This window comes from Babjeviella inositovora (assembly GCF_001661335.1).
Source record: "Babjeviella inositovora NRRL Y-12698 unplaced genomic scaffold BABINscaffold_3, whole genome shotgun sequence".
NCBI lineage: Eukaryota > Fungi > Ascomycota > Pichiomycetes > Serinales > Babjeviella > Babjeviella inositovora.
In genome coordinates this window covers 932,912-958,988 of record NW_017566840.1, presented here as the reverse complement: position 1 = coordinate 958,988, position 26,077 = coordinate 932,912, and the positions used below count along the sequence as shown (strand labels likewise).

At 47.5% G+C, this 26,077-nt stretch overlaps 11 protein-coding genes and 3 non-coding genes across 14 annotated transcripts; 7 read left to right on the top strand and 7 right to left on the bottom strand.

The window, feature by feature from the left end:
• Positions 1-540: 540 nt before the first annotated feature.
• On the top strand, positions 541-2,847 carry BABINDRAFT_170863 (sterol esterase; the record flags this gene model as incomplete). The annotated part of the gene is made up of 2 exons (XM_019130772.1): positions 541-751; positions 1,619-2,847. 2 exons carry the CDS (start codon positions 541-543, stop codon positions 2,845-2,847), a joined length of 1,440 nt encoding a protein of 479 aa, XP_018986629.1.
• Positions 2,848-3,519: 672 nt separating this feature from the next.
• BABINDRAFT_165990 (uncharacterized protein) lies at positions 3,520-4,380 on the bottom strand (the record flags this gene model as incomplete). The annotated part of the gene is made up of 1 exon (XM_019130385.1): positions 3,520-4,380. The coding sequence occupies one exon, from the start codon at positions 4,378-4,380 to the stop codon at positions 3,520-3,522; it is 861 nt and encodes a 286-aa protein (XP_018986628.1).
• A 302-nt stretch (positions 4,381-4,682) lies between these two features.
• DIP2 (snoRNA-binding rRNA-processing protein) lies at positions 4,683-7,710 on the bottom strand. Its single transcript, XM_019128370.1, has one exon. It carries the CDS (start codon positions 7,686-7,688, stop codon positions 4,812-4,814), a length of 2,877 nt encoding a protein of 958 aa, XP_018986627.1. The 5' UTR covers positions 7,689-7,710; the 3' UTR covers positions 4,683-4,811.
• Positions 7,711-8,137: 427 nt separating this feature from the next.
• PMT2 (dolichyl-phosphate-mannose-protein mannosyltransferase) lies at positions 8,138-10,847 on the bottom strand. Its single transcript, XM_019128369.1, has one exon. It carries the CDS (start codon positions 10,620-10,622, stop codon positions 8,334-8,336), a length of 2,289 nt encoding a protein of 762 aa, XP_018986626.1. The 5' UTR covers positions 10,623-10,847; the 3' UTR covers positions 8,138-8,333.
• A 440-nt stretch (positions 10,848-11,287) lies between these two features.
• BABINDRAFT_t134 lies at positions 11,288-11,369 on the top strand. The gene has a single exon. It is a non-coding gene; the product is annotated as a tRNA-Ser (tRNA).
• Positions 11,370-11,574: 205 nt separating this feature from the next.
• BABINDRAFT_t114 lies at positions 11,575-11,656 on the bottom strand. The gene has a single exon. It is a non-coding gene; the product is annotated as a tRNA-Leu (tRNA).
• A 3,131-nt stretch (positions 11,657-14,787) lies between these two features.
• BABINDRAFT_160660 (uncharacterized protein) lies at positions 14,788-15,611 on the top strand. The gene has a single exon (XM_019128368.1). The coding sequence runs from the start codon at positions 14,950-14,952 to the stop codon at positions 15,454-15,456; it is 507 nt and encodes a 168-aa protein (XP_018986625.1). The 5' UTR covers positions 14,788-14,949; the 3' UTR covers positions 15,457-15,611.
• On the top strand, positions 15,412-15,905 carry BABINDRAFT_183058 (uncharacterized protein). Its single transcript, XM_019131178.1, has one exon. The coding sequence runs from the start codon at positions 15,680-15,682 to the stop codon at positions 15,851-15,853; it is 174 nt and encodes a 57-aa protein (XP_018986624.1). The 5' UTR covers positions 15,412-15,679; the 3' UTR covers positions 15,854-15,905.
• A 474-nt stretch (positions 15,906-16,379) lies between these two features.
• BABINDRAFT_183054 (uncharacterized protein) lies at positions 16,380-16,740 on the bottom strand (the record flags this gene model as incomplete). The annotated part of the gene is made up of 1 exon (XM_019131177.1): positions 16,380-16,740. A coding segment is annotated over one exon (318 nt), but the record flags the coding sequence as incomplete, so codon positions are not given.
• Positions 16,741-18,137: 1,397 nt separating this feature from the next.
• BABINDRAFT_t113 lies at positions 18,138-18,211 on the bottom strand. Its single transcript has one exon. It is a non-coding gene; the product is annotated as a tRNA-Val (tRNA).
• Positions 18,212-19,228: 1,017 nt separating this feature from the next.
• On the top strand, positions 19,229-21,648 carry BABINDRAFT_160659 (uncharacterized protein). The gene has a single exon (XM_019128367.1). It carries the CDS (start codon positions 19,404-19,406, stop codon positions 21,495-21,497), a length of 2,094 nt encoding a protein of 697 aa, XP_018986622.1. The 5' UTR covers positions 19,229-19,403; the 3' UTR covers positions 21,498-21,648.
• Positions 21,649-22,320: 672 nt separating this feature from the next.
• BABINDRAFT_34391 (uncharacterized protein) lies at positions 22,321-23,601 on the top strand (the record flags this gene model as incomplete). Its single annotated transcript, XM_019131678.1, has 1 exon — positions 22,321-23,601. One exon carries the CDS (start codon positions 22,321-22,323, stop codon positions 23,599-23,601), a length of 1,281 nt encoding a protein of 426 aa, XP_018986621.1.
• A 499-nt stretch (positions 23,602-24,100) lies between these two features.
• On the bottom strand, positions 24,101-25,168 carry BABINDRAFT_7103 (leucine carboxy methyltransferase; the record flags this gene model as incomplete). The annotated part of the gene is made up of 1 exon (XM_019132564.1): positions 24,101-25,168. One exon carries the CDS (start codon positions 25,166-25,168, stop codon positions 24,101-24,103), a length of 1,068 nt encoding a protein of 355 aa, XP_018986620.1.
• Positions 25,169-25,360: 192 nt separating this feature from the next.
• Positions 25,361-25,807, top strand: BABINDRAFT_165983 (uncharacterized protein; the record flags this gene model as incomplete). Its single annotated transcript, XM_019130384.1, has 1 exon — positions 25,361-25,807. One exon carries the CDS (start codon positions 25,361-25,363, stop codon positions 25,805-25,807), a length of 447 nt encoding a protein of 148 aa, XP_018986619.1.
• Between the last annotated feature and the right edge of the window lie 270 nt (positions 25,808-26,077).

The window sequence follows — 26,077 nt, the reverse complement described above, 5'->3', positions numbered from 1 at the left end:
TGATGATTAAAGCAGTTTTGGGATTTACGGGTTAAAAATATTAGTTTTGGTGGATGGTTTGGTTATTTTGATGTGAGTTCAAGAGGTATTTTTTTAACGTCAGAACTTCTCTAATTAGGGTATAATACTTGTATGTACATGTGAGATACGGCTTGACCGGACGTGCATTCTTGCGCTTAACTAGTTAGCAGGTTATATAGTCAATAAAAGAGTGAACGATCGTAGTTGTTTATATAGCTCGGATAGTTTTATATGATGAATATTCCATTGCGTGGTATTCCGAAAGGATCGGGGATGATATTGCCAATATGATACCCACGGCAGGTTAGATCTCTAGCACGCTGGCGAGTATTACATGCTAGCCAACCCTAAGTTGTAGGGCGCTAATTCTGCAGTCTTGAAGCCCTTATACCCAACTTTATTCTTCCCTTAGTTCATCGTTTATGGTTCCTTTTGATAAAACGCCGATGCTATTGAAAGCTTAGACACTCCTTGACGAGCCCTAAAACAAACAACAACTTCTCAAATTCGTTATTCTCCATGCCTTCCAGCACCGGCCAGAGCTTGGATGACATACTCACAATCACGTCCTTGTTCACGCCACTTGTCACAAAGAGCTTACCCAACTCGTTCACCATCACCTGGAGCTTCAAGTTCGCGCTCCCGATCAAACACGTGGAGTTAATCATACTGGCGACCGACTGGAGGTCAGCCGAGATGATTTGTTGCGTCTGGAAGTTTGCCTGCGCCGGTAATTGCAACGCGTAGGTGGTGTCTATTTCGCCGTTGAGCGCGATTTGGACCACCACGCGGTCGATGAAGCTCAACGCCGAGCACGAAAGAATGTTGGCATTAGAGGATTTCCGCACCGGAAATGGGTATGGCTGGGAGGCGAATTTGTGGCAGGTGCTGAAGCTTGGATCGCTCATTGAGATGTGTGGAGCTAAGTGGATAGTCGGAGGGGTGTCAACCCTTCGGTAGTGTCTTATGGTGAAAAGCTAGCTCAAGCATGAGCGTGCAGGACATCTCAGTACCATACTGAGAGTATCTCGGTGAAAGAGAATACACCAGGGAAGTTTATATTACCTATTTTTCAATCTAGGAAGGGTTAAATGATATATTAGGTTATATTTTATTAGCGGTATTATCAGAAGATGTAATCTGGCTAACACTGAGGCAAACACAGGGACATGCACTGAATCACTGAAACAATTACAGAGAAGTGGCTGTAATAAAACAATCACAGAGAGGTAGCTACAATAAAACTCTAAATTATCAGAACTACAATAAATATATTCCATTCTTCATGGCTCAAGACCCTAATCTAAATCATCTTTCAGATCTCCAACCATGCCGCATGTGCCGGTATCCTGCACCTTTGTGCATATCTCAACATGCCTCGCATTTGACTTCGGCCTCTTCCATACAACCTTCATCCGAGGGGCTCACAAACACTGACTAATTGGCTTTTCGCAGCCTAAACCCTCCATTCCCAGCTCTATGAACTCGGACTCTTCCATGAACGAGCTTCTCCCGCGTGTACTGCCACCACACTCGCAGGTGTACCAAGAGTCAAAGATCTCCTCTGCCAACCGCCTTGTTTACCGCATCACATCAGCAATCTGCTCGTTCTTCTTCCTCGCAATCCTCCTGCTCTTTGCAATCATCCACAACGCCTTTCTCCGACTGCCACTGCGGGTGGAGGTTACGCAAGAAGCGTTCCCCACGTCCGACCTCAAGATGGTGCCTGATTTACGGTACTATCTCAATTTGCTAGGGCTAGACGCCCTCGAATACTCCGTCATCACCCCGGATGGCTTTATCATCACTCTTACCCGAGTCACCGATCTTTCGAGTGAGGAACAAACCCCCACCTCCCGTAAACCAGTTCTTCTCGTCCATGGGCTTCTCCAGCACTCGGGAGCGTATGTCACCTCGGGAACCAAGTCCCTCGCCTACTTCTTGCACCACCAGGGATACGACGTATGGCTCGGCAACAACCGCTGCGGCTTTGATCCCCAGCACCAATTCTACACTCCGGGAGACCCCAACATGTGGGCGTGGGACATCCACGAGATGGCCATGTACGACTTGTCTTCCCTCATCAAAGAAGTCTTGTGCCATTCCGTGCACCCCAAGCTTTCCCTTGTCTGTCATTCACAGTCCACCACCCAGGCGTTCATTGCGCTTTCCAGAGTCTCCCAAAGCTTTCCTACGACCTGTCTTATTCATGATAGGGTTAACTGTTTTGTGGCCTTGGCGCCCGCAGTGTATGGAGGCCCGATCCTCACGGAAAAGGCATTCATCCGCTTCATCAACACATTTCCCACACCGGTCTTTCACCTCTTCTTTGGCGTCACCTCCTTCATCCCGTTCATGTTGACGTGCCGGCGTTGGTTTGTGCGGATGCCCAGCTACGGCTGGTTCGCATATCAGATGTTCCGCTTTCTCTTTGGCTGGAACGACAGTCTCTGGGACCCCGCGGTGCGCAACCAACAGTTTGTGTTTGCCCCTGTGTATGTTTCCGCAAAGCTCATCCGGTGGTGGTTGTGCAACAAGGCCGGCGACAGCACTAGGAGCGTTGGGTTTATGAGCAACAACGGCGCGGTGTTCAAGCATGAGGAGCGCTGGTTTGATGAGGCACCACCGATAATGTTGGTGGTTGGGGGAAAGGATAGGTTGGTTGACGGGAGCAAGTTGCTTGACCACTTCAGCACCTTCGATGCGGGGAGTGTGGTGAGCGCGGTCACGGTCCCCGAGTATGCCCATTTGGATGTTTTGTGGGCTGATGATGTGTTGCAGCGGGTAGGGGTCCCAATGGCGGATTTTCTCGCCGAGTGGGGATAAAGAGAGCCTCAGGGGATAGTCAAACTGTGTGTGACTATAGCGGTTGAAAGTGCTAGGCTGTAGCTAGGACAAGCACGTCTACGCCCTTTTTGCTACAGTGGATATGACTTTTAAGCTGGTGGGTGGATTAAAAAGCAGCAATGAATCTTGAACCTGGCGGTAGATGGTGTCCTGTGAAAATAGAGAGAGGATTAGATTTATGTCTCTAGAACATTTATTGGGCTGGAATTGGCTAACTCTAAACTCAGTCACCCTCGGACTCGAAACAAGAGGTGTTTATGAAGCCAGTCTCGAATTTTTTTTTCAGCACTGGCACGGAATACAACTATACACGATCGAAGGATTTGAGATGAATTATTTATGATAGAGTCCTATTTTCAGGTAATGTTCCAGGTTAATGCTGTATCATAATTTGTACCAATTGCGCTTTCACAGACGTTAAGGACATTCCCCGATCTCTTACATTGCAACCCTTGTACATTTTACCTTGTACTTTTGATGGCCCCGACATCCTGAGTCTCCCATACATCTCCGCTTGGGTGATACCTTTTCAAATAAGGTGGCTTTCATCGATAAATCTGCGACGAGTTTAAATCTCCAATGGATTTTTGAACCCGACAAATCCCTCATAAACATTTCTTAATCATATCCCCCTGCATTCATAAGCCATAGCTATATCGGATTCGTCTTCCTATCCTTGTTCCGCAAATCTCTCAAATCATTATACTGCTTCATATCCACCTTGTGCAAGAACTCCTGCTTGTCCAAGAACCCGTTCTTCCCCTGTGTCTTGAGCTCATCGCTGATCTTATTATGGTCCACATACGTGGCCCAGTCTAATCGCGACTTCTCCAACGTTGACAACTTTACCGCTTTCGGGTTCAGGAGAATCGAATCAATCAACGACGGACGCTTCAACGGGCGGCGAAGCGGCAACCCGGTCTTGGTAAACTTTTCCTCCACTTTCACCTCCTCCGGGGCCTCCACCTTTGTTTCAACCATCACAAGCTTGCTGGAGTTCAAATACGCCTTGGCTTCGGCGGAATTGGCATCCACCATTTTTTTCTCAGACACCACCCTCCCCGCAAACTCGTACGTCCGCTCGATCTGGATTCGCTCCACCTGGAGCTCTTCTGCGGGGGTCAGTCGCGTGGATTCGGGTGTGAACAGTCGCCCTTCCGTAGACATCTTCTTCATATCGTCGAAAATACTGTTGACATCGATTCCGGACGTTCTGGAAAGTCCCACCCGCGCAAACTTCGACTCCTGTGCCTCCTGTGCCCGCTGGGTGCGGGTTTTAATCAAACCGCCGCCACCTGAGATGTGAGTATAGTCGGGAACGTCCTTGCCTTTTTGGGCCGGCTCGTCATAGTCATCTTCGGAGGAGCTTCCGTCCGGCTCGGCGGTGGCGGCGTCTGGGTCAAAGTCATCGTCTTCCTCCTCGTTGTATTGTTCACCGATATCCAGCGGTGGAACAGTTGGAGAAGCAGAGATGGCTGTATCCGTTGGAATCTTTGTCTTGGGTCTGGCCATGATAATATCGGTTAGGGATGAATGACAAAATGAAGATAGAGTATATTGTTTTGATGAAGGTGGAAAATCGTCACGTGGTCCTGTGCATAGGCGTCATACTTAAGGCTGAGCCAGCACGCTGACAATGTGTGTAAGGTGTATCCCCCTTATTCTCCTTAAATTGACACAAAATACGTAATTATATCTATTTTAAAGTATTCACGAATGATTGAATGGTCATAATCAAGTTTCGCTAAGAGACTGGGACTCCTCATATCTGACTCTGAGGCTAAACTTCAATACAATCTCTCTGGCTTGCTTCTAAACCTGTCTCTCACATTACCTCTTTGTCATTCCCGTTACTATGCTTTGCATGATACATTCTATAATACATAATCTAATTACCCCCACTCAAGATCGACCACCCACTGGTTTTGCTCGGTATTCTTTGCCTACGCAACCGTCTGGTAAACCCTCTTCTTGGCGGTCTTCTCCTCGTGCTGCTGCTGCTCGTAGCCATCGATAAACTCCGCATTGTGGTGCATGTTCCACTGAGCCTTGATATACTTCAACCCCTGGATATTAACACCCAACTCGTTCACGCTGTGGGTCAACTGGCCACGCAACTGCTCCTTGACGTTGGACAACTGAACCTTGATGCTCTCATCCTTCTGGTTAATCAACTCACGCGCGTTGTGCTTCACCACCATGAACAACACACGACAGATTTGTGACATGGAGGTTAAGTTCTTGGACACATTCTCCTTGTTGGTCCAGATCTCGATAAACTTCAACAATCTCAAAGAGAACGAGAACGGAAGAACCAACAATGCATCCTCTAATTGCGCAGCCCTGATCTTCATAATGGTCTGCAACACGTACTCGGACCCGGTGACTCCCAACGCCTGTAAGACGGCATTTCTGACCGGCTCCATTGGATGCATCGTGGTCTTCTTCGCGTTGTACTGCTGCATAGCACTGGCATACTCTTCAAACTCCTCCACGTCCTTGATCCCCAACTCCAATGCCTCCATCAACTTCTCACCGGCCTTCAACGACTCCATAGTCTGTTTGGTGACCTTGGTTGATTCATCAGCTTCATCATCGCCCCTGGGCTCCTCCCCTTCCAACGACTCTAACAACTCGTTCTGGTACAACTCGTCCATCTCCTTCTCTCTCTCCTCCTCGAGGAAGACCTGGTCATCGGTCTCGTACCAGATTCTAATGCTGTGATCATGGGCTGTTGAAACCACGAAGGCACCGTCGCTGGCCACGGCAAGCGCCCAGATCTCCGACTGGTGCGCCGGTAACTTCTGAATGCACTCGAACTTGTCACCGTCCCAGTACTTGACAAGCTTGTCCTTCCCGGCGGAGAAGAAGTTGTGGGTGTTGGCAACAAACTTGACGTTCATGATTGAGTCCTGATGCCCGAAGATGGACTTGTGGCAATCACCAAAGTCCAACCCCCATATTTTGATATTCTTGTCAGCGGAGGACGTAATGATCATCTTGGAGTCGTAGGAAATATCCACCGACAAGACCGGGAGCTTGTGCCCGTACAACGAAAGGTAGAACTTTAACGTATCGTAGAAAAACACCTTGACAGTGTTGTCGAGAAGCGAAACCGCAAGATATTTGGCGTCTGGCGAGATCTTGACCGCCAAAATCGCATCGTTCAACTCCAACGTTTTGTTGTGGACAATCTTCATTTTCGGCACGTACGTATCCTTGGTCCCCGGCACCAACTCTCTCTCCACCTTAAAGTCCCAAAACTTGACCTGTTTGTCGGAGGACCCGGAAACGAGAGCCTTCCCGTCAGGGGTGAGGTCCAACGACCAGATCTCGTCACTGTGGGCATCTTCGACCGTGTGGAGCAACTCGGACGACGCCAAGTCGTAGAGCTGGAGCTCACCGTGCTTCGTCCCCAATACAATAAGCGAGCCACCCGGCAAGAACTTGGTGCACAAGGCGTAGCCGCACTCGAACGTTCTGATGCAGTTGGTGGTCTTGACGTTCCAGACCTTCAACATGCCCTCGGAAGCAGTCGCAAGAAGCTTGTTGTCGGAGGAAATGTCCATGGATCGGATGTCCTTCCGGTGGCCCTGCAACTCGACAGAGTGCTGTCTGGCGGCAACAATGTCCTGGGCCTTGGAAATGACCTCAGGCAACGGAATGGTGTAGTACTCGATGGAGTTGGCAGACGTCGAGAGCAAGATTTCCAACTTGGTGGAGTTGCACACGGTCCAGGTCGCGGCCTGGATCTTCTGGGCGCTGGTCTTTTTGTCCTTGGACTTTGGCAACGCCGCGAGTGACAAAGACGTGATCCTAGCCACCAAGCGGTTGATGTCCAACTCGGCCACCTTGGTGTCAATCTCGGCATCTTCGTACCCGTCCTTCTTCAAGTCCTTCTTCTTCTTGGCAATCCTCTTGGCGATTTCGTCCTCGTTTCTGATTCGGAAAACCTCCATGGTTCTGTCGGCGTTCTGCACGTAGAAGAACAAGTGCGCACCCACCTCCTTGAAGGAGATCTCGGCCGCCCTTCTGGTGCTCTGCTTCTCAAACTCGCCCCTTTCGGCCACCTTGGTGGCTTCCTGGGCTAAGTCTAGGCTCCAAACCTTGATCTGGTTGTCTCTGCCGCTGGTTATGGCCAAGTTTCTGGAAGTGTCGACCGCAAGAGCCCAGCACTCACCCGCGTGGGCCACGTGGGTCTCGATACACTGCTGGGTCTTGAGGTCCCATAACTTGATCAAACCGTCCTTGGAGGTGCTGACCAACCATTCCTCCATCTCATCAATGTCGGTGGTGTGTTCTGAAAGAAAGTGCACGCCCGTAATCTGGTCGCTATGGCCACGCAACTTGAACAAGCCCGTTTCGCCGACGAGGTCCCATACGATGATAGAAGCGTCCTTGGATCCGGAAACCAATCTGGTCCCGGTACGGTCAAACTTAAGCAAGGTGACTGCAGACTTGTGGCCGGTGAAGGAAATGAGCACGGAGCCCAGGGCAAGATCCCACACCTTGATAGAGCCGTCGGCATAGCCCACCGCCACGAGGCCGGTGAGGTCGTGGTACTGTAAAAAGGTGGCTTCGGCCGGCGCGGAGGAAGTCACCGAGTCGGCCGCACCTGGGTTGAGGCCGTCGCGCATCTTCTGCAATAACTCACCGGTCTTGATGTCCCAGATGAGAATCTCCTCGAGCCCGGCTGTGAGCGCGCGCCCGGCGGACGCCTTGCCCTGGCTTGCGGATGGAGGCAACCAGACGATATTGCTGCTGGAGGCAATCACCCCGAAACAGCGTTCTTGTTCGTAACGCTGGTAGGATTTGACCATTTTGTGTGTAAATGGAGAGTGTAATGAGGAGGGTATAGGTGGAGTGAAAAATTAGAGAATTTTTTTTCACCTGCAGGAGGCGATGAGATCACGTGGTGAGCGCGAACGAAGGCGCGAGCGCGAGCGCGAGTGCATAGAGCAAGGTTAAGAACTCAGAAAGCACAGATGATAAGTTTGTCAAATATAGGCACAGTAGGGGATTTGTACTCTTAATATGGGTATATCTGAAAAATAGACAGTGGAGATATCATCAACCGAGATGGATTGATTTGTAACTTTATCCGTTTCTACAGAAAGGGGTTATAACATTGACAAGTGGAATCCGAGATGTATACCTAGATGGATAGGCTTGTCCACTGTAGTTGTGATAATCCTGTACCAGTCCTCTACAGTCGCCTTAAGTATGAGCTAAATTAAATATGTACGACAAAACCGTAACAGCAGCTAAGTGAAACATAATGAATGGGAAAAAAAAATGGGTATTGTAGTTTGTCATACTGAACCAGAGAGCGAGTCAGCCAGTGAGATGCACATACCCCTGGTGCCAAGCAACGCGTACGCCACTCGGTCTGGTCAGTGGAAACGTAATGAATCACTACAACAATTTGGATGGCCTGTGTGCGGCACGCTAGAGTTACCAGACGCTTAGTAAGGCTTGTCAATGACGGTCCAAGAGCTCAAAAGGTTCAAGTGAGCAAAGTCCTTGGCATCACCCTCCATCCCGAATGTCAAGTCTCTGAAGTGCCAGAAGACACTGATGACCAAGATGTACAAGAAGGCAAAGATCCCGTACAACGCAACCTGCTTGGCCGTGGACTGCTTACCCAATCTTAAAGGACGAGTGAAATGCTCAACGACAAAGACAAACACCATCATGGCAAAGTACAACGCTGGCATGTAGTGGTGGACGTACTTGACACGACCCATGATTACGAACGGCATGAAGTGCAACCCCCAGCCGAGCATTGGGTAGATACCACCCATAACAAACAAGTGCAACTTGTTGTCAGGAGCATCACGTAAAGTCAACCCGTTGACCGCCTTGGCACCAACAAAGTCGGAGTACTGTCTCTGCCATCTCAACAAGTAGTAAATAACCATACCGGCAAGCACAAAAAGGGAAACAGTAGAAGGCCAGGTGGTGGCTGGGGAACCGATCAAGTAGTACTTGATAGAGTCGTTGGCCCAAGAACACAAACGGATACCAGTGTTCAAGGTTGGCCACTGCCACCACTCGGAAGACAAGTCATCCTGCTTGTCGGAATCTGGCACCAAAGCATTGTTGGTGGCCATCATCGCGATGTTCAAGTGCACAAAGTCCTTGAGGAACTTGGTGCGTGGCAACTTGAAGTCAGCAGCTGGAGCTGGAAGGTTGGCGTTAACGTTGGTCTCCAAGTTCCACCAAGTGCGCTTGTCCTTGCGGTATGGGTCCTTGACACACACAACTTCACCCTGGTTGAAACCCCAGGATGGCAAGTGCTTGTCGGACTGGGCAAGGTAGCAGCCCATGGAAGGCGACTTCATTCTGAAGGAAGTGGTCAATGGGTGCAATCTGAACTTGTCTTCGTTACCGTACTGTTCGACGATCTCGACGATCCAGTTGTCCTTTTCGTCACCAATGGTGTCGTTACCGTAGCAACTGACTTCCTTGTGGAAGGCGGAAACCGGGGCCTTGACGTCGTGGGTGTGCAAGTTTTTGCCAGTGAGCGCGTGAACTAATCTAACCTCCATGCCGTCAACCACATACACGTTGTTAGTGCCCTCGGTGAACGCAACCGCCGGACGGCCGAAATCGAACTTCCACTCGTTGTTAGCATCCTTGTGGGCGTAGGTGGTGACCTGCTGCTGCTTCGAGCCTTCAGGGTAGGTCTGCACGTGGGAGTGCAAAAGAGAGCCACCCAAGCCCTGGTTCTTCAAGGTGATAGAGGAGTAGCCAATAGTGACCTCACGCGGATCCAGACCGACGCTGGAGCCGACCAAGTTGGCCTGGAACAAGGAGGACATGGTGGCATCGCCGGTTCCGGAATGACTCAAGAGGTCAAAGTGGACCTTGAAGGCAGCCATGAAAACCAAAATTGGGATGATACACAACCCAACGATACGGGCACCCCAATGCTTCAAGTAGACAACGTTAGACATCTGCTTGTCGCCGAACTTGTTCCACAAGTCGACGACGGTGTAGATTCCGACCAACGAGGTGACAAAGAGACCAACCATCTTGGAGGCACACACACACCCAATGCTCAACCCGAGCAAGCCCAACCACTTGAACCACTTGCGGGTGAATGGCTCCTTGGTGTTTTCGTTGTGGAAACGGCCCAAGCAGAAAACGACGGAAACGGTAAAGAAAAGCAAGATGGAGTCCAAGAGGATCATCTTCCCCAAGGTGACGTAGGACAACTCAAACACGATCATAAGCGAGAACAACCACACGGAGAGGAGCGAAAACCCCATGTCCTTCATGGTGAGGTAGGCCAATGGGGCACAACCAGCGGACCACATGACCTGGAAGAGTCTCATCTTCACGTAGTCGATGTGGTCTGGGTAGGTCTCCCCGGATGGGAAGTCCCAGGAGCCGTTGTAGCCGGCGAGGTAACCGGAGAACCCCACGAGCATCTTGGCCAAAGGTGGGTGCACATCGTGGTAGAACTCGTGGCGGAGATAGTAGGAGCCGAACTTACCGAAATGGGCCTCGTCCCACACAACGTGGTTGTTGACACCAATACGATAGGCTCTGACGGCAAAAGCGAGCGCGGTGATGATCAATGGCCCGACGTAGGACTCAATGCACAACAACTGGGACTGTCTCTTGGAGGCGGCGGCAGCCTTCGTCTTGTTCAAGTCGTCATCAAGCGGGGCCGCTGGAATCGCCGCTTTTTCGTCTGGGTGGGAGGGAACATCCGCACCCGAGGCCTTTTGCACGTAGGAAGCCATCTTAGTATAAAAGCAAAAAGACCGTTGAGCAAGGGAAGAAGGGTGAGAAAGAAAGCGCAAAGAAGAGCAGCATGTCATGTACTGTTTCTGAAAAAGAGCCGCTGGCGTGTTCTTTCGCCAGACCTGACGTGTATTCCCTGTCGGGGACGTCTGTGCAGGAAAAGGCTGCTGGGGAGACGCGTCGTGCTTATGTCAGCGGTAGAAGACACGGTGGTCAAAGGTGCGGCAGGCGGTTGAGACGCGGGGCGGCCGAGACCCTCGCAGGGGTAACAAGGTCTAGGGGGCTAGCTTTTGCACAACTGTAGTGGGATATGTATAGGTTGGTCGATGGTATATATAAATTATATTAGTTTGGCTGGGAGGGGAGGTTATTCAGTGGCAAAGCTGATGGTTTGGTGATGGCCAGGGCGTGTGAGGCTACACGATAGGCGATTTCGAGCCGCACACTAAGTGCATGGAAATAACTTCTAGGCCCTTACCAGCTCAATTTGGAAACGGGGTGGATCAGTGTGATTCAGCAGTGTTGTCTAAGTGGCCTATGCAAAAATTGACTGGTTCTGAGATCTGACTGGAAGCATGGCAATTGGGTAGTCATGTATGGAACGCGGTGTTTCTTCAGTTCCGCGTTGGTCAACCTCTCGTATAGGCTTGAACTTGTATTATTGGGCAACGTGGCCGAGCGGTTAAGGCGAAAGATTAGAAATCTTTTGGGCTCTGCCCGCGCAGGTTCGAGTCCTGCCGTTGTCGATATCTTTTTGCTTCTTTAAATGGTTAGTGTTTGTTTATGAATTCATTGGTTTGTGGTTGCAACGATTTGTCGTTCTGTGAAAGGTTTTAGGTTTTGGGCATCGGGGGGTGTCAAGGCTCCGAAAGGGACGGGAAGCTTTCTGTCTCCGGGAAACTGTCGTTAATTAAAAAAAAGAATATTCAGCGGTCAGTAACAAAAAGATAATGACCGCTAAGCGGTTCGAACGCTTGCCTCTTACGAGATCTGATCTTGAGTCAGACGCCTTAGACCACTCGGCCAAACGGCCATTATTTGATGATGTCAGAGTTATAGAAGCCATCTCTGATGTTGTGAGAAAGACTGCGTATAACTAACAGGAAGTGGTTGTTGAAACTTATCAGAACAGATTCTCTAGCACGAGTGAAGCGAGTGCGCACTTCCAAAACGAGTGAAGCTACGTCGCTATCCAAGAAGAGTGAACCACCTGTGGTGATTCAAATCTAAAAGGCTATATAAGAGAGTGGTTTCTCGCTGGTAGAATAGGTGTTTAGTTTAGAAGTATCTTTATTCTTGTAGAAGAACGTGATAGTACCTTGTGAATCAACGACTGATTACAACTCCCTGACTGGAATACCAACAGGTGCTAGAACCCTGACAGATGATGTCAAAGTTAGAGAGTTGTTTCGGGAACCTCATGAGGCCCCAAGTAAGACTAGGATTGTTTGATAATGAGCATTTGAAACTATCCTGCCGCACGAAAGAAATAAATGAGGCACTGACGAAAACCATATAATGAAGTAGTTTTTTAAATTTAGGATATGATTTTAGGGGAATATTATCTTTATTCCTGTGGAAGATCGTAATAGTAACGTGTAAATCAATGACTGGTTACAAACCCCTGGCTGGAATACTAACAGGCACTGGAACCGTGATAAATGAGACATCACTTCCTTTCATATATTGCGAATTTTAGCACTGTTTGTTGGTTTTGAACGATCTGCTACCGAATAATATTAATGTTCTTTACAATAAATTGTTGACATTTGTTTCTACCCGTATTCGATATCACGGGATTGTGTACACATTTGTGTGGAAAAATGCAAGACTGATTCACCCCGTTAGTCAAATGATGACTCAGAAGTGATTTTGATATAACCAAAAGCAGCTTTACTGGAAGATCTAATTATCTATAGAAGGGTATACACTGCCATTACTCATACTATTCTTAGTATTAGAATTAACGAATATACATATTCAAGATTTTGTTGCCTTACCAGCGGACAAGTGAATTATTATAGTCAATTACCACAGTTTGCTTATCATCATGGCTGCCAACGCAATTTAGCTGTAGATTTCTAGAAATCAACATATGTAATGAACGGTAATTGATGTTTCTATGTTGTCTTTTGGTAAAATATCAAACTCTTGAGCATGTAAGTAGAGAGTAGTAAGTGTGTAACTGTCACGTGGTAGGGATCGATATCCTGTAGAGAGGTCCATTCTTCCTTCCTTTATCCTATATGCATTGTATAGCTAAAAAGGGTCCAACGACTTAATAACAAGCTAAAGAGGGTGTTTTAAACCTGTTTTAGACACACACCAGAGAGAAGTATATTGATGATAGACTATACGATATCCGTATACCGACTCCATACTTGTTATCGTGGGTAACGCCTACCTCAGATGACTTAGGATTATCCTCTATTTAAGTAGCGTCTCTTACCTGTTGTGCTATCTCTAGTTTACGTAACCTATATCAGAGTATATTATATCAATATAACACCAGCCAGATATAAGACTTATGCTAATTTATGGATGAGCTACAATTTACAAATGTAATTTTAGTAGTAGCACAAACTCAGTCTTGGGCTGGAACATTCTTGGAATTATACTAGCACGGATATCTGTACTTATTCGACCGCATAGCTATGTCAGCTGAAACTATTAGTCTAGTGAAAGCATGCATCGTATCGTTCTGGGCTGCATGTATTCATAGTGTCATCCTCTCACAAACTCAAAGCAGGTCATATAACTCCCTCTTACCTCGTTTGTTCCTTAGGCCTCTGGTGCGATACTCTAAACTCACTTGAGATACCATACAGCGCATCTCTGAAAAATAGTTTGGGGATTGGTAATCAAAAACTTTGGAGGTAAGTATTCTTAGCTCGGGGAGACGTTCCAATCCTGTTCACGAGACAAATTCTACGTGATGGGTTATCAAGGACAGAATCTAAAGGGTTCAACAGACTGTTTCCTTTGTCCGTTATTACCTATATATGCCTCATCTTGTGGTCTTTGATACACAATAAGAAAAATCATGTATGACCAAAACTTCTGTTGTGTTTTCTGCGGTTGTACTATGCAAGATATCGATTGAAAAGTAAGCTAACGAAGCTCAGCCTGTCTGGTCTAGACAGTATAGACGATTATCCATGCACTGGTCCACAGCAGTACTGTACAGTGCATTCGACTGCATATCCCTTGACCCATGATACTGGAAAGCCACTTTTGTTTGCTTAAGCACACCAAACCTCCTCCAGAAAATGTACGCTAATAATTAGATGCTATAGCTCCAGGTAAATATATTACTTATATACCGAGGAGTACTGGGACCATTAAAAACGAAAGGCGAATAATCTCTCTCCAGAGATAAGGGGACAATATGCTACTCAGTCTAAGCATTTGTGCAGGATATTTTGATTTGGAAATTTGGCCATGCTATCATAGAGGGTTTTACAGGTTGCTTCTGTACTATGTATTATCTGATACTGTAGGGAATGCTACCGGGTATTGATGATGGATTCTAGCGCGCGACATAAAATCTTGTTGAATTCTGGCCGATCCGTAAAAGGCCATGCAATGTCACCATTAATTTTCCAACACATAGTTGCTCAATTTAGTCGGACTTAGCGTCGTTGAAACAATGCTGTCGTTTGAGCACCTTTTTGTATTTCTCGACGCATACCACAGAATTCACTTGCATGCTACCCTGGCCCTTCATAAACAGGTACCTATTTCATTCTACGCGACCTACCACCCGACTTTCTCAAAAGTTGTAAATCTTAAGGAACTATACTCAAAAGTCACAATATCCCTTACAATTCAAGTGTGGATAGAGCGGCCGTTATAACGTGAAATCGTGGATTTTTCACCGGTATGTTGGTTATGGAGACACAATAATCGAACGTTAACATATGCTCTATAGCATTACGGTCCCATGACCAATAAGCAATCCACAAAGCTTAAATTGAGATGCAGGGAAATGGTCTGATTTTCGACAAGGGTGGTCCCTGATGTATCTATTAGTCACCTAGAGAGGCTAGTCTCGTATAGCATCTGAAACATGCACTTCTGTTTCTAGCTTGGTGTCATGCGGTTGAGCAGACCAACCTCAATCGTATTGTTGAAAATCGGGGAGACCACTTGATTGCAAAGTTAGTCCATTATTATATATAAGAGTAGGTTGTTATCCTATACAATTTTTGTTCTAGCTATAAAGCACCGTTTATTTTGAAGACTCTAAGTGCATCACTAGAATCTCTTTTAGTTGACAGTGACAGATAAACTACGGAAACAATCTAGTTATAGCAGCCAGCTCTCATGAATCAAACATTCGACTGTGGTAACGGAAATTTTTCAATTGACAATATTAGCAGCGACATGTCTGCATCGGAGATCAATTTGATCTACCAGTGTGGAATTAGCCTTGGCAAAGTGTCCAAACTGACTGGGGCTAAGGCTCACTTAACAACTTGGGCATTATGGCTAGCTCTACTCATTGGCCTAGTCACTGCTGTCGTACCTGATTTCTCAAACGATGTCGGATTTAACCAGACGGCGCACCAACAGCTATTCGTTTCGAACAGCACAGTTTACGTGATCGGTGCTGCTAATGTCACGAACGACATAGCTATATTGAATGACTCGGGGTTAGATCTGGTGGTGAACTTAGAAGCGATGTCTTACACCCAACGCACCGGTGGAAGCTATAACCTGACTGTGGTACTTGCTAAACGCGGGGGCGAGGTATCGTACTACCAGCACGCGATAATCGCACAAAAAGGGGTGTGGTGGACACAGTGGTACCCAGCATCACTGTGTTTCTGAACAGGGAAGAGTAGCGCTGGAGGCCAGTACCAGTTGCTGTACGGTTACACGTACACATGGTCGGTCAAGGCTTCTTTGGACTGGGACTTGATCAAGGATATATTATCGATTGGGATCGGCGGTCTGGTAGAGAAATCTATTAGTAAGTCATCGACATGGACGTGTAACGTGAGCGCCGGTTCGGTAGTGCAGGTCTGGACTCAACACGCAATTACGTGGTTTGATGCGCAGGTCCAAGGGTGCACGCACACTGCCGGATCACCCGTCCACTGCGGGGCTTACAGTGCTTATATACATGGCAACGCTCCAATTAAGGATGGTTGGGCGACACAGACCGGGTGCAGTACCGACGGCAGCGTTAATTGTAACTACCAGTGGCATTGAGATTGCTTGGTAGATGACCTCGACAGAACATCATATCAACATCGGTGACAGCTGGTCTGCCCGAGCCACTTGATGCCAGCCGACAACAGTAAGTCGGTTAGATCGGTAAACTGAAATAGTTGACGATTAAAATTACAACTATATTGAATTAAATTTGAAAAAAAATGAAAAAAAATGAAAAGAAAAGAAAAGAAAAAAAGAAAAAATTATTTAAAAAATTATTTAAAAAAGAGAAGGAAAGAGTGTGGCATATCTAGTAGATAATAGTGGTTACTGTTAGCTAGCTAAAAGGGCATCCTTTTCGTCCGTAAGATATACACAAGAAAAGGGTAGTCGGTGGTATTATATACTGAGGCAAATACGATACCAGGGTATTCGCCTATCGGAGGTAAGGAGATAACGATTGCCAACGTCCGTCTAACTAAATGGCACCTTTACTATACCTTTTCTATGGACAGAGTATTCCAAGGTTGCCGAAAGTATTGGTACTAAGATGAAAGCGATTATATTGGGAACAAAAGAATATATCGTTGATGTGCGGCAAGCTCAAGAGAAGGTAAATAACCGGTATCGCAATTCCCATCAAAACAAGATAATTGAGTTCTTATACATTGGGAAGCATAATCTACAGCTGAGGTGTACCTGAAGGTACGCCCAGTTTATTTTGGTCCTCATAAGCTTGTTATGGACAAAGGATGGAACGCATTTGAGGTCGACCTTCTGGTGGTATCCGGAAAGCACCGCGTGATACATGTGCAGAAGCTCAAACTCTTCGTAGAAAATGATGAAATGTATCCCGAGGATCCGCCAAGAACACAGGCGGAGGTGTTGAACAGAATTGATGAGGCCAGCGGCATTGCTGATTACAATGCTGAAGCAAATATCGTAGCTGTACTCTGACAAGACTGCCATCCAGGCCATGCATGTACGATGCAGTTGGAGTTTATGAGGAGCGTCAAACAACCGTTGAAATTATCGTTATTAGAAGCCTTTAATGGCTTGATTAAAAATCGGGACGATTTACTAAAGAAGAGAGGATAGTGAGAGAGAATGAGAATTGTTGCACATGCCTGGAGATCTAAAGGATATTGTGATAAGGGTTCGGCCCGCAAAAGTATCGTGTACTCACACAGGGTGTTGCAGACCGAGGAGATTGCCTGATTGAAAAGCTAGCCCTTTTTATATATAAGAGTAGGTTTCTATCTCATTTTTTTGTTCTAGCTAGAAAAACATACTCGTTTTACCTATACTTATGCATTTCGCAGCAATATTGAATCTCGCCACAACTATAGCCTATCTGCGAGTAATCGCCGCTAGCTTTCAAAGTTACGACCTGCTTTTATTTTTACTCGAGAGCTCTATCGCTATTGACGTCCCAGTCAGTTATAACTTAACTGAAGAAACAGTATCCAATGGCGTGGCTGAAGAATTCTTGGGATAGATAGTAAGTGTCGAACGCAGCGGTGTTTTAGTCAATGGGGCAATGGGATATAATTGTAGTAAGCGTGTAACTGTCACGTGGTAGGGATTGATGCCCTATATAGGGAGGTCTATCTCTCTTTCCCTTATCCTATATACATTATATAGCTAACCGGTATACTTGTAGTAGAGGTGTCATTTAACTAGACAGAAGTCGACGTTCATTATCTCCCTTCCTCCGATAGGCGGACACCCTGGCATCGTATCCACCTCAGTATTTAAAACTACCGACTACACTTCTCTTGCATATATCTTGGAGATGAAAAGTATTCTCTTTTAACTGGCTAACAGTATTCACTATTACCTACTAGATATACCACAGAGAGAGTATATTTGTTAATTGCTTCTAAGGATAATAAGATTAAGGGCATTATGGTATACCTACGTAGGTAGAAGATAATTCTATATCAACTAGATATACGAAGAGGCGGTCAGTCGGTCTTTATATAGACCGGCTGGCACATCTCTGTGACAGTCTTCAGACTTGTTACAGAGGTTGAAGCGTTATCAGCGTTTCACGTCATGTAGCCATACGTGGGATGGGACACCTACAGCACCTTTACTACAGGCATCGTACGCCGTTTTGTAGATAATTGATTCGGATAAAGCTGCATTTGATGATACTGAAATCTCTTGAAACAATATTTGATATTTTTGTGTTGTATAACATTCTTCATACACATCAAACGGTCCCCTGACATCAGATGTGTACAGGAACAGGCTTCAAGGAAATATTCTTCGGGTATATTTGGTGATTTCGGCTCCTCTAGATTTAGTGAATCCATAAATTATATTGATGAATGAAAAAAATATCAGAGTGATTTCGCCCAGGATCGAACTGGGGACGTACTGCGTGTTAAGCAGGTGCCATAACCAACTAGACCACGAAACCTATCTGATATGGGACAGAATTGTTCCATCTGTCATACAAACAAATGAGAATAATTAAATCCATAGCTATGATTTTTATATTTTTAGTCTTATTATAAATATTTATAATAATCTTGCATGTATATAGCTGCTTTTAGATTATATACTTGCCATTTTTCCAAAATACACCCTTTACTCATATACATCCAATTTCAAACGGATGAAATCACCATACAATATATATATACCGAACTCCAGGAATTTATACTTGGTGCATATATACATTTGCTTTGAACTCTAGGAATTTACACCTCGAATTACAGACCTGCAGAAAAGTACAAAATTAAAACTGTTAGGTAGAAAGTACGGACAGCCTTCAAGCGCTTAGCACCCAGCACATACTTTCAAGTTTCTCGATCGATTCATTGTATGGGAACAAATACCAAAGCAAGTTTATTGACACTTTCAAAATCCCAAACCGTAATTCTCACTCGGACCTTGCTCGGTCCAAAGCTTGTAATCTCCAAGTCCGTGCTATTCACCACTGGTCCAACCATGACACATGTAATTAACACTATCGCATAGCACATGTCCAACGGTGCAAAATCAGGTGATTTGGTCCGTATTTACTTGACCTGTGTGCTTGCGGGGTAGGCTGCAGCGGGGCCATGCTTTTAGCCGAGCGCCGCCGCCGTTGCCGAGCCGAAGTGCGGAGGAGTGACCAGTAGAAATCAGACGACTTCTTCTACGCAGGTCAAATTGAGATGGAACCCAAACCCGCCTATGATGTAGCTATTCGTTGAACGTTTTCTGAGGGGGGGCAAAGGAGAATATTAGTAGAACTACACATACTGGAATAATCATAGTGCGTAAAATAGCTTGCAGCCCTGATTACAACCAGAACAAGTTTTTATACAACCCCAATGACCTCGCAAGTGTCACGATTCTCCTCGCCGTTTATTAGCTTGAATCTGCATTTATCTCAACTCTAATATCTTTTATCCGTCTCACTCCGAACCATCGAACCATATTCCGTCTTCATTTTTGTCTCTCACATAAGCCAACCACTGAACTCTAACCGGAATTACGGGCCCTATCCTGCCGCGTGGGGGAAAGAACGCCTAGCCCGCGTGCGGCTCAGCGTGTATATATATACCGCTCGACCTGCCCGGTTTTGCTGCTCCCCCATTCGTACTACACACTAATATTCTACAATGTCCGTTACATACTCCAACGGCCCAGACCCAGCCTCTACCATTGCTAAGGAGAGAGCCCAGACCAACTTCGACCTCGATGTCATGAACCAGTTCCTCGAGGGAGGCAGCGCCGAACAGGCGGCCATAGTCAAGAGCATTTACCTCCAGTTCGAGCGCGACCCAATCCTTTCCACATCCACCGCCGTGTACGACCTCACCAAGGAGCAGAAGCGCGAGCTCACCGCAAGAAAGATCGCGCGCATGGCGCAGTACCTCGAGAATGACACGCCAGCCGTGTTCAGCAAGCGCTTGCATCTCATGAACACGGTCGACCCGCAGGTCGGGACCAGAATCGCGATCAACTTGGGCCTTTTCCTTAACTGCGTCCGCGGTAATGGGACCGATGAGCAGTTCAACTTCTGGATCCACACCAAGGGCACATCGCAATTGAAGGGGATCTACGGGTGTTTCGGGATGACCGAACTTGCACACGGCTCCAACGTTGCCGGATTAGAAACCACCGCAACCTTTGACGTTGAAACCGATGAGTTTGTCATCAACACGCCTCACGTGGGGGCCACCAAGTGGTGGATCGGCGGTGCTGCGCACTCCTCCTCCCACTGTGCCGTCTATGCCCGTTTGATCGTCAAGGGCGTCGACCATGGGGTCAAGACCTTTGTGGTGGCGTTGAGAGACGCCAACCACGAATTGATGCCGGGTGTTTCTGTTGGTGATATCGGCGCCAAGATGGGTAGAGATGGTATCGATAACGGCTGGATCCAGTTCAACAATGTCCGCATCCCACATGCTTACATGTTGTCCAAGTACGACAAGGTTGCCAGAGATGGAACCGTCAGCAATGCGCCATTGGCGCAGTTGGCGTACTCTGCGCTTTTGGACGGCAGGGTCACCATGATCTATGACTCCTTCAGGTTCGGCTCCCGTTTTGTCACTATTGCGTTGCGCTACGCCGTCGCCAGAAGACAGTTTGGGACGAACTCCGACGGCTTGGGTGGGGAGGAGCAGTTGTTGAACTACCCCTTACACCAGAACAGATTGTTGCCGTACCTTGCGTCTGTGTACGCGATGTCCGCCACCGGCGACAAGATGAACCATTACCTCGAGGATGTCATCAACAACTTGGAGGCGTCGGTAAAGACTGCTGATATGAGGAAGATCGGTGCTTCGATCGAAGATATGAAGAATTTGTTTGTGATCTCCGCCAGTTTAAAGTCCACTTGCACCTGGTTGGTCTCCTCGTTGATTGATGAGTGTCGCCAGGCCTGCGGTGGCCACGGCTACTCCGCCTACTCTGGGTTCGGCCAGGGCTACACCGACTGGGTTGTCCAGTGCACCTGGGAGGGGGACAACAACGTCTTGGCCATGTCTGCTGGTAAGACCATCGTGCAGAACGTGCAAAAGGTGCTCAAGGGCAAGAAGAATCCAAGTGAGTTTGCCTTCTTGAACAGCTACAAGGCCGGCGAGACGTCTGAGGTATTGAAGGGCCCTGTTGGGAACTTGTCCACCTTGTTGGTGACGTTCCAGACCTTGGTCGGGAGATTGTCTGGCCACGCCAACGAGATTTTGGGACAAAATGGTGGTTCTTGGGAGGTTATCTCTGTCCACCAAGTCAACATCTCCAAGATCTTTGCCCACACCTACATCTTGAGCACCTTTACCAAGAGAATTGCCGAGGTGTCTGACCCTGCCGTCAAGACCCAATTGACCCAGTTGGCCCAGTTGTACGCGTTGTCTACCTTGTCCCAGTACTCTTCGTTGTTCCTCCAGTACAATGTGCTCTCTGCTACCACTTTGGCGGAGGTTCAGGCCGAGGTTGGTGTCTTGAACACCAGGGTTAGACCACAGGTGGTTGGCTTGACTGACGCCTTCCAGATGCCAGACTTTGCCATCAACTCGGCGTTGGGTTCCAAAGCGGGGAATATTTACGAAACCTACTTTGGGTTGGTCAAGAATCAGAACGATCCATCTGTAACCAAGGCGCCATACTCCGCTGCCTTGGAGAAGATGTTGAACAGACAGGATCTCAACGTTAGGGAGAGAAACGAACGCACGGAACAGGTTTTGAGAATCTTGGGCGGTGACGACGAATAGTTTGGTTTATGTTTGAATATATTTACGATTAAATCCGGGAGTTTGGCTTGGAGTTTGGCTTAGAGTTTTGGTTGTCCAAATCTGCGTAGTGGATATAACTAGTGTATAGTGTAACATGAGTATTTTGCGAGAGATCCATCAGAAAAGTTCTCACCCAGGTGATTCATTACGTAATAAGCAGTGAAAGTGATGCCGATCAGAGATCCATTACGCTGGAAAGAGATCAGACAAGCAGATTATGTCGACACAAGCCTTATCTAGACCTTGGAACTTGCTTGGGAGCACTGTAACCAGTAAACCATTTCTAAATCAGAAAACCCTCTAGCTCAAATATTCAATCATAGAGCCGGCTGTTACTTTGTTTATGGTCTTTCTCGCCCTACTGTCTCTCCCACAGTTATCCTGCGCATTCCGATTTTTCACCCTTTTCACCTGCATACGGTTTTGTCTCCACCTCAATCTGGCTCATACCGCATTCAAGTCAGATGTCCCAGATCAGCAGATAAACTTTTCCGTCCTACCTGCAATGTTGAGGCTCTTATCTAAACAGCCAGCGCGTGCTGCCAAACTTACGGTAACCCCGCGCTTCTCCACGGCGGTTGTTCTTGCAAAGAAGGATAACGTGATGCCGGTATTTGCGCCTTCTGTGTCCAAAACTGCCTTCAAAAAGGCACAGACGGCGCGGAAACTGCCAGTTCCCCAGGAGACGGAAACTTTCGAGCCTATGGACGAAGCGGCGGTGGAGGAGGAGCGCCGGAAGCTCTTTAACTTGATCCAGGAGATGAAGTCGAAAATCACCGGGGACGTGGATTACGGCAAACAGATGTTCCCTGAGCGTCTGGTGTCTGGCGAGCCGCTAAAACTCGACACACTAGCCGATGTTATCCACCAGTCGATCAAAACCACCGGGCCGCTTCCCTTGTCGTCGTTCATGAGACAGTGTCTCACGCACCCTACCATGGGATACTACACAACCAGAGACCCTTTCGGGTCACAGGGCGATTTCGTGACGTCGCCAGAAATATCCTCCATGTTTGGCGAAATCATCGGGGTCTGGTTCTTTAGCGTGTGGCTCGCACAAAAGACGCCAACACCTGTGCGGTTCATGGAGTTTGGGCCCGGCAGAGGGACATTGATGCTGGATGTATTGAGATCCTTCGACCAGCTCCACACAAAGTTCGGGGGCGAAAAGCGAGTACCGGTGGACGTACTCATGGTGGAAGCGTCGCAGGTGTTGCGAGAGGCCCAATGGAAGAAGTTGTGCCACGTGACGGAAGGCGAGGTGTTGCCCCACGACAAGGAGACCGGTTCCTGGAGCGCCATCACAAAAGGCGGCGGGAAGATTACGTGGGTGGAGATCGAAAAAGATGTTAAAGATAGCGATCAGTACACGAACTATGTCATTGCGCACGAGTTTTACGATGCTTTGCCGATCCAGCAGTTCCAGAAAACCGCCCAGGGCTGGAGAGAGTTCTTGGTTGACTTCAGAAGCGGTGAGGGCGAAATCGTTGCTGATTCTCCCCAAGACTTCCATCTCGTGTTGTCTCCCAGGGAAACCCCGTTCACATACATCCCAAAAACCAGACCGAGATTCAACGATCTTCCGGTTGGCACCAAGGTGGAGGTGTGTCCTGACTCATTTTCCTACTCTAAGGCCATTGCAGAGATCATCAGTAGCAACAAGAATGGCACTGGTGCGTCGCTCATCATCGATTACGGTCCGGAGGCGACTAGGGTCCCAGAGCAGACTTTGAGAGGTATCAGGGACCACAAGTTTGTGTCGCCATTTAGCGACTGTGGTAATGTAGATTTGTCCGCCGATGTGGATTTTGGCACCATTCGGGAGATTATGCACGAGAACGGCTGCAAAACCTTTGGTCCGGTCGAGCAGGGTGACTGGTTGAACACTATGGGCTTGGGATATAGGACATTCCAGTTGGTGGAAAAGGCCGCTACCGAAGTGGAACGAACACAGTTGGAGGACAGTTTCATCAGGTTGGTCGCTAAGGACGATCAGTCTATGGGTGGTATTTACAAGGTGTTAGCAGTATTTCCCGAGGGCAGCGATGAAGTGCCAGTGGGGTTTGGTGAAGGCAAGCTCTAGTTGTGGTGGAGGGAAGAGTTGTAAATATTTAGCTTCCCAAAGAGCTGTTTTGATGGAATATTCTAGAGCGTAGTTTTGAATCATGGGTTGGAAGCTACTTGTGGGTTTCCCAAGTTTCAGTTCATTATAAACACAATGAAACTAGCTTGAGTTTGTGGCACAGGTATAGCAGACTCAATTAACAATAGAGGAAAAGTGAATAAACTAGTAAGCTGGGATTTGAAACTATGGTTGACGAATACAAGAGATTCAAGCTGTACCAAAATATCAAAATGAAACATCAAACCAAGATATTAAAACGTCTAAGTGATTAAAAATGGAATAACTCAAAAAGATAATCTCAGAAGGGTTATTTAAACACCCAATCCTAAGATTTCAATTTAACATTAGTCCCGCACCTTAGCCACCCCGAGCTTCGATAACATGGAGGTTTATAAGTTCGTGATTGCCACACTTGTGATTGGAAATCTCACAAACTATGATATCAACTACAAATCTTTCATACCGCCGTATTGGGCTGGCTGAAAACCTGAAACTGCAACTCGTTTTGCCAGCTCGTCTCGCCAAACTGCGCCAACGCCAACACATAATGCTCATTCAACAAGTCAATCTCCTCCACTTCGTCCAAAAGCTCCAATCGGTTCAATCTCACCAACTCAGGTCCCGCGACCCAATGGCGGAAAACGTACGCCATATTGGAGAGCTGCACTGAGTGCAAACCCATTAGTTCGAGGTATGCTAACCTGGTCCAGAGATCGGGGAACCGGAAAAAGGTGGGCAATTTGATACCTCGCTGGGACAAGTTATCCGCCATGACGCGGGAAAACCCATCATCTGGAGTCCCCATGGGCTCGTAGATAAGAACCGCACCGCAGCGGAGCGATTTCAAGAACGCCGCAAGCACCTCATCCACCTGCTCGGGCTTCATGTAACACAACACGCATTCGCTGAGGATGAGAGTGGGCAACGTGAGGTCGATATATGGAAAAGCTTCGGCAAAATTGACATTCTTTATGGTTCGCAAATCTAGAGCTGAAAGGTGATAGTTGTCTGTATGCAATTCCGTCGGAAGGGTATCCTCGGTGCTTGGGGCACATCCCACTAGGGAGGCTAGCTCAGGGGTTCCTTTAATAGTTGCCGCCTTGAGCAGCACTGTTTCACCAAAGTCAAACTCATGATACACCACCTTTTTTCCATACTCCAGCAAGATCTTGAACGAACGGGTATCGGAGCCCGCGCCAAGGGAGATGATCTGAAACGCATCCCCAGAGGCATTTTTTGCAAAGCTCTCTACTATCGTGTCGATGGCTGTGGTTCGAATATACGTTCCTCGGTTAATGATCGGTAGTTTAGGCAGCGTAATGGCCTTTACCGTGCGATTGGCCGAGAATTTGTGGCCCGGGAGGCGTGGGAGGTTAGTCCTGAGGCCCTGGACGATGTGCTGGATATATGGGTCCAAAAGATACTGGCGCAGGACTGCCGAGATCCGACAAGAAAGAGCATCAAAGTCTGTCGATCTAATCACCTTATCGTGTCTCTCGTCCATCCTATACCTGTAAGGTGACATTATAGGGAACCGCCCATTAGCTATCAAGTGGCTCCTTTCGATGCAGGCCTGCTCAGCATGCGTGCACCGCCAAAGCACGTGACGTAAATGGAGCCAATCAATATCGCGTGTTTCCTCAGCTTTTCCCAGCGTCTAAAATATATGCGTATAGCAAAGTGACGTTATTGGAGACATTGCTTTACCTACCACACAATGTCTTCTTCGTTATACCGTACCTTAAAGAACGTTTGGACCAACGGTCTCAAGAGATCTGGTAGACAGATTGCCTCCATGAACGATACCAAGAGAGGTACCTTTGTCGGTATGGACAAGAGCGGTAACATGTTCTATGAAACCGACGCTCCTGAGGAAATTCACATGAGAACCAGATGGGTCGAATACAAGGACTTCTGGACCCCGGACATGTCCCAAGTTGAACCAGGCTGGCACTACTGGTTGGGCTATGGTACCAACACCCCTCCAAACAAGTTGCAGGCCGTTGCCCCAGCCGGTGAGATCCACGCGCTCTCCGTCAGAGCCTACCCAATGCCAGACTACGTTGAAATCAACCGGTCATGTACCAAGGGGGCCTATATTCCTTACAACACGGCCAAGCCAAAGTGCAACTCTTGGGTCCCTCAGGTTTCCGCCAGACAGTAGGCCTGAACCTCAACCATACTCACATACACTGATACGCTGTATCTACACAGGATCGTAGGAATCGTGTTAGACGTTTCTGCATCTACAGGACCTGACCGTATTCCACATCGATAAACGGCCGGGTTCTCTTCTCATTTCATCCGCCATAGGCGATCTTTCTTCTCATATTTATTTATATTTTCCGTACAGCAATGTAGAGTAAGGAACGAGGGTGTAAATGGTTTATCTGGTTATTTTGCTAAACTTTCTCGATCGGTTCTGGGTCAATAG

Coding starts and splice junctions, on each gene's coding strand:
- BABINDRAFT_160659 (XM_019128367.1), top strand. CDS start 19,404: ATGTCCGTTACATACTCCAACGGCCCAGACCCAGCCTCTACCATTGCT.
- PMT2 (XM_019128369.1), bottom strand. CDS start 10,622: ATGGCTTCCTACGTGCAAAAGGCCTCGGGTGCGGATGTTCCCTCCCAC.
- BABINDRAFT_183058 (XM_019131178.1), top strand. CDS start 15,680: ATGCGCAGGTCCAAGGGTGCACGCACACTGCCGGATCACCCGTCCACT.
- DIP2 (XM_019128370.1), bottom strand. CDS start 7,688: ATGGTCAAATCCTACCAGCGTTACGAACAAGAACGCTGTTTCGGGGTG.
- BABINDRAFT_160660 (XM_019128368.1), top strand. CDS start 14,950: ATGAATCAAACATTCGACTGTGGTAACGGAAATTTTTCAATTGACAAT.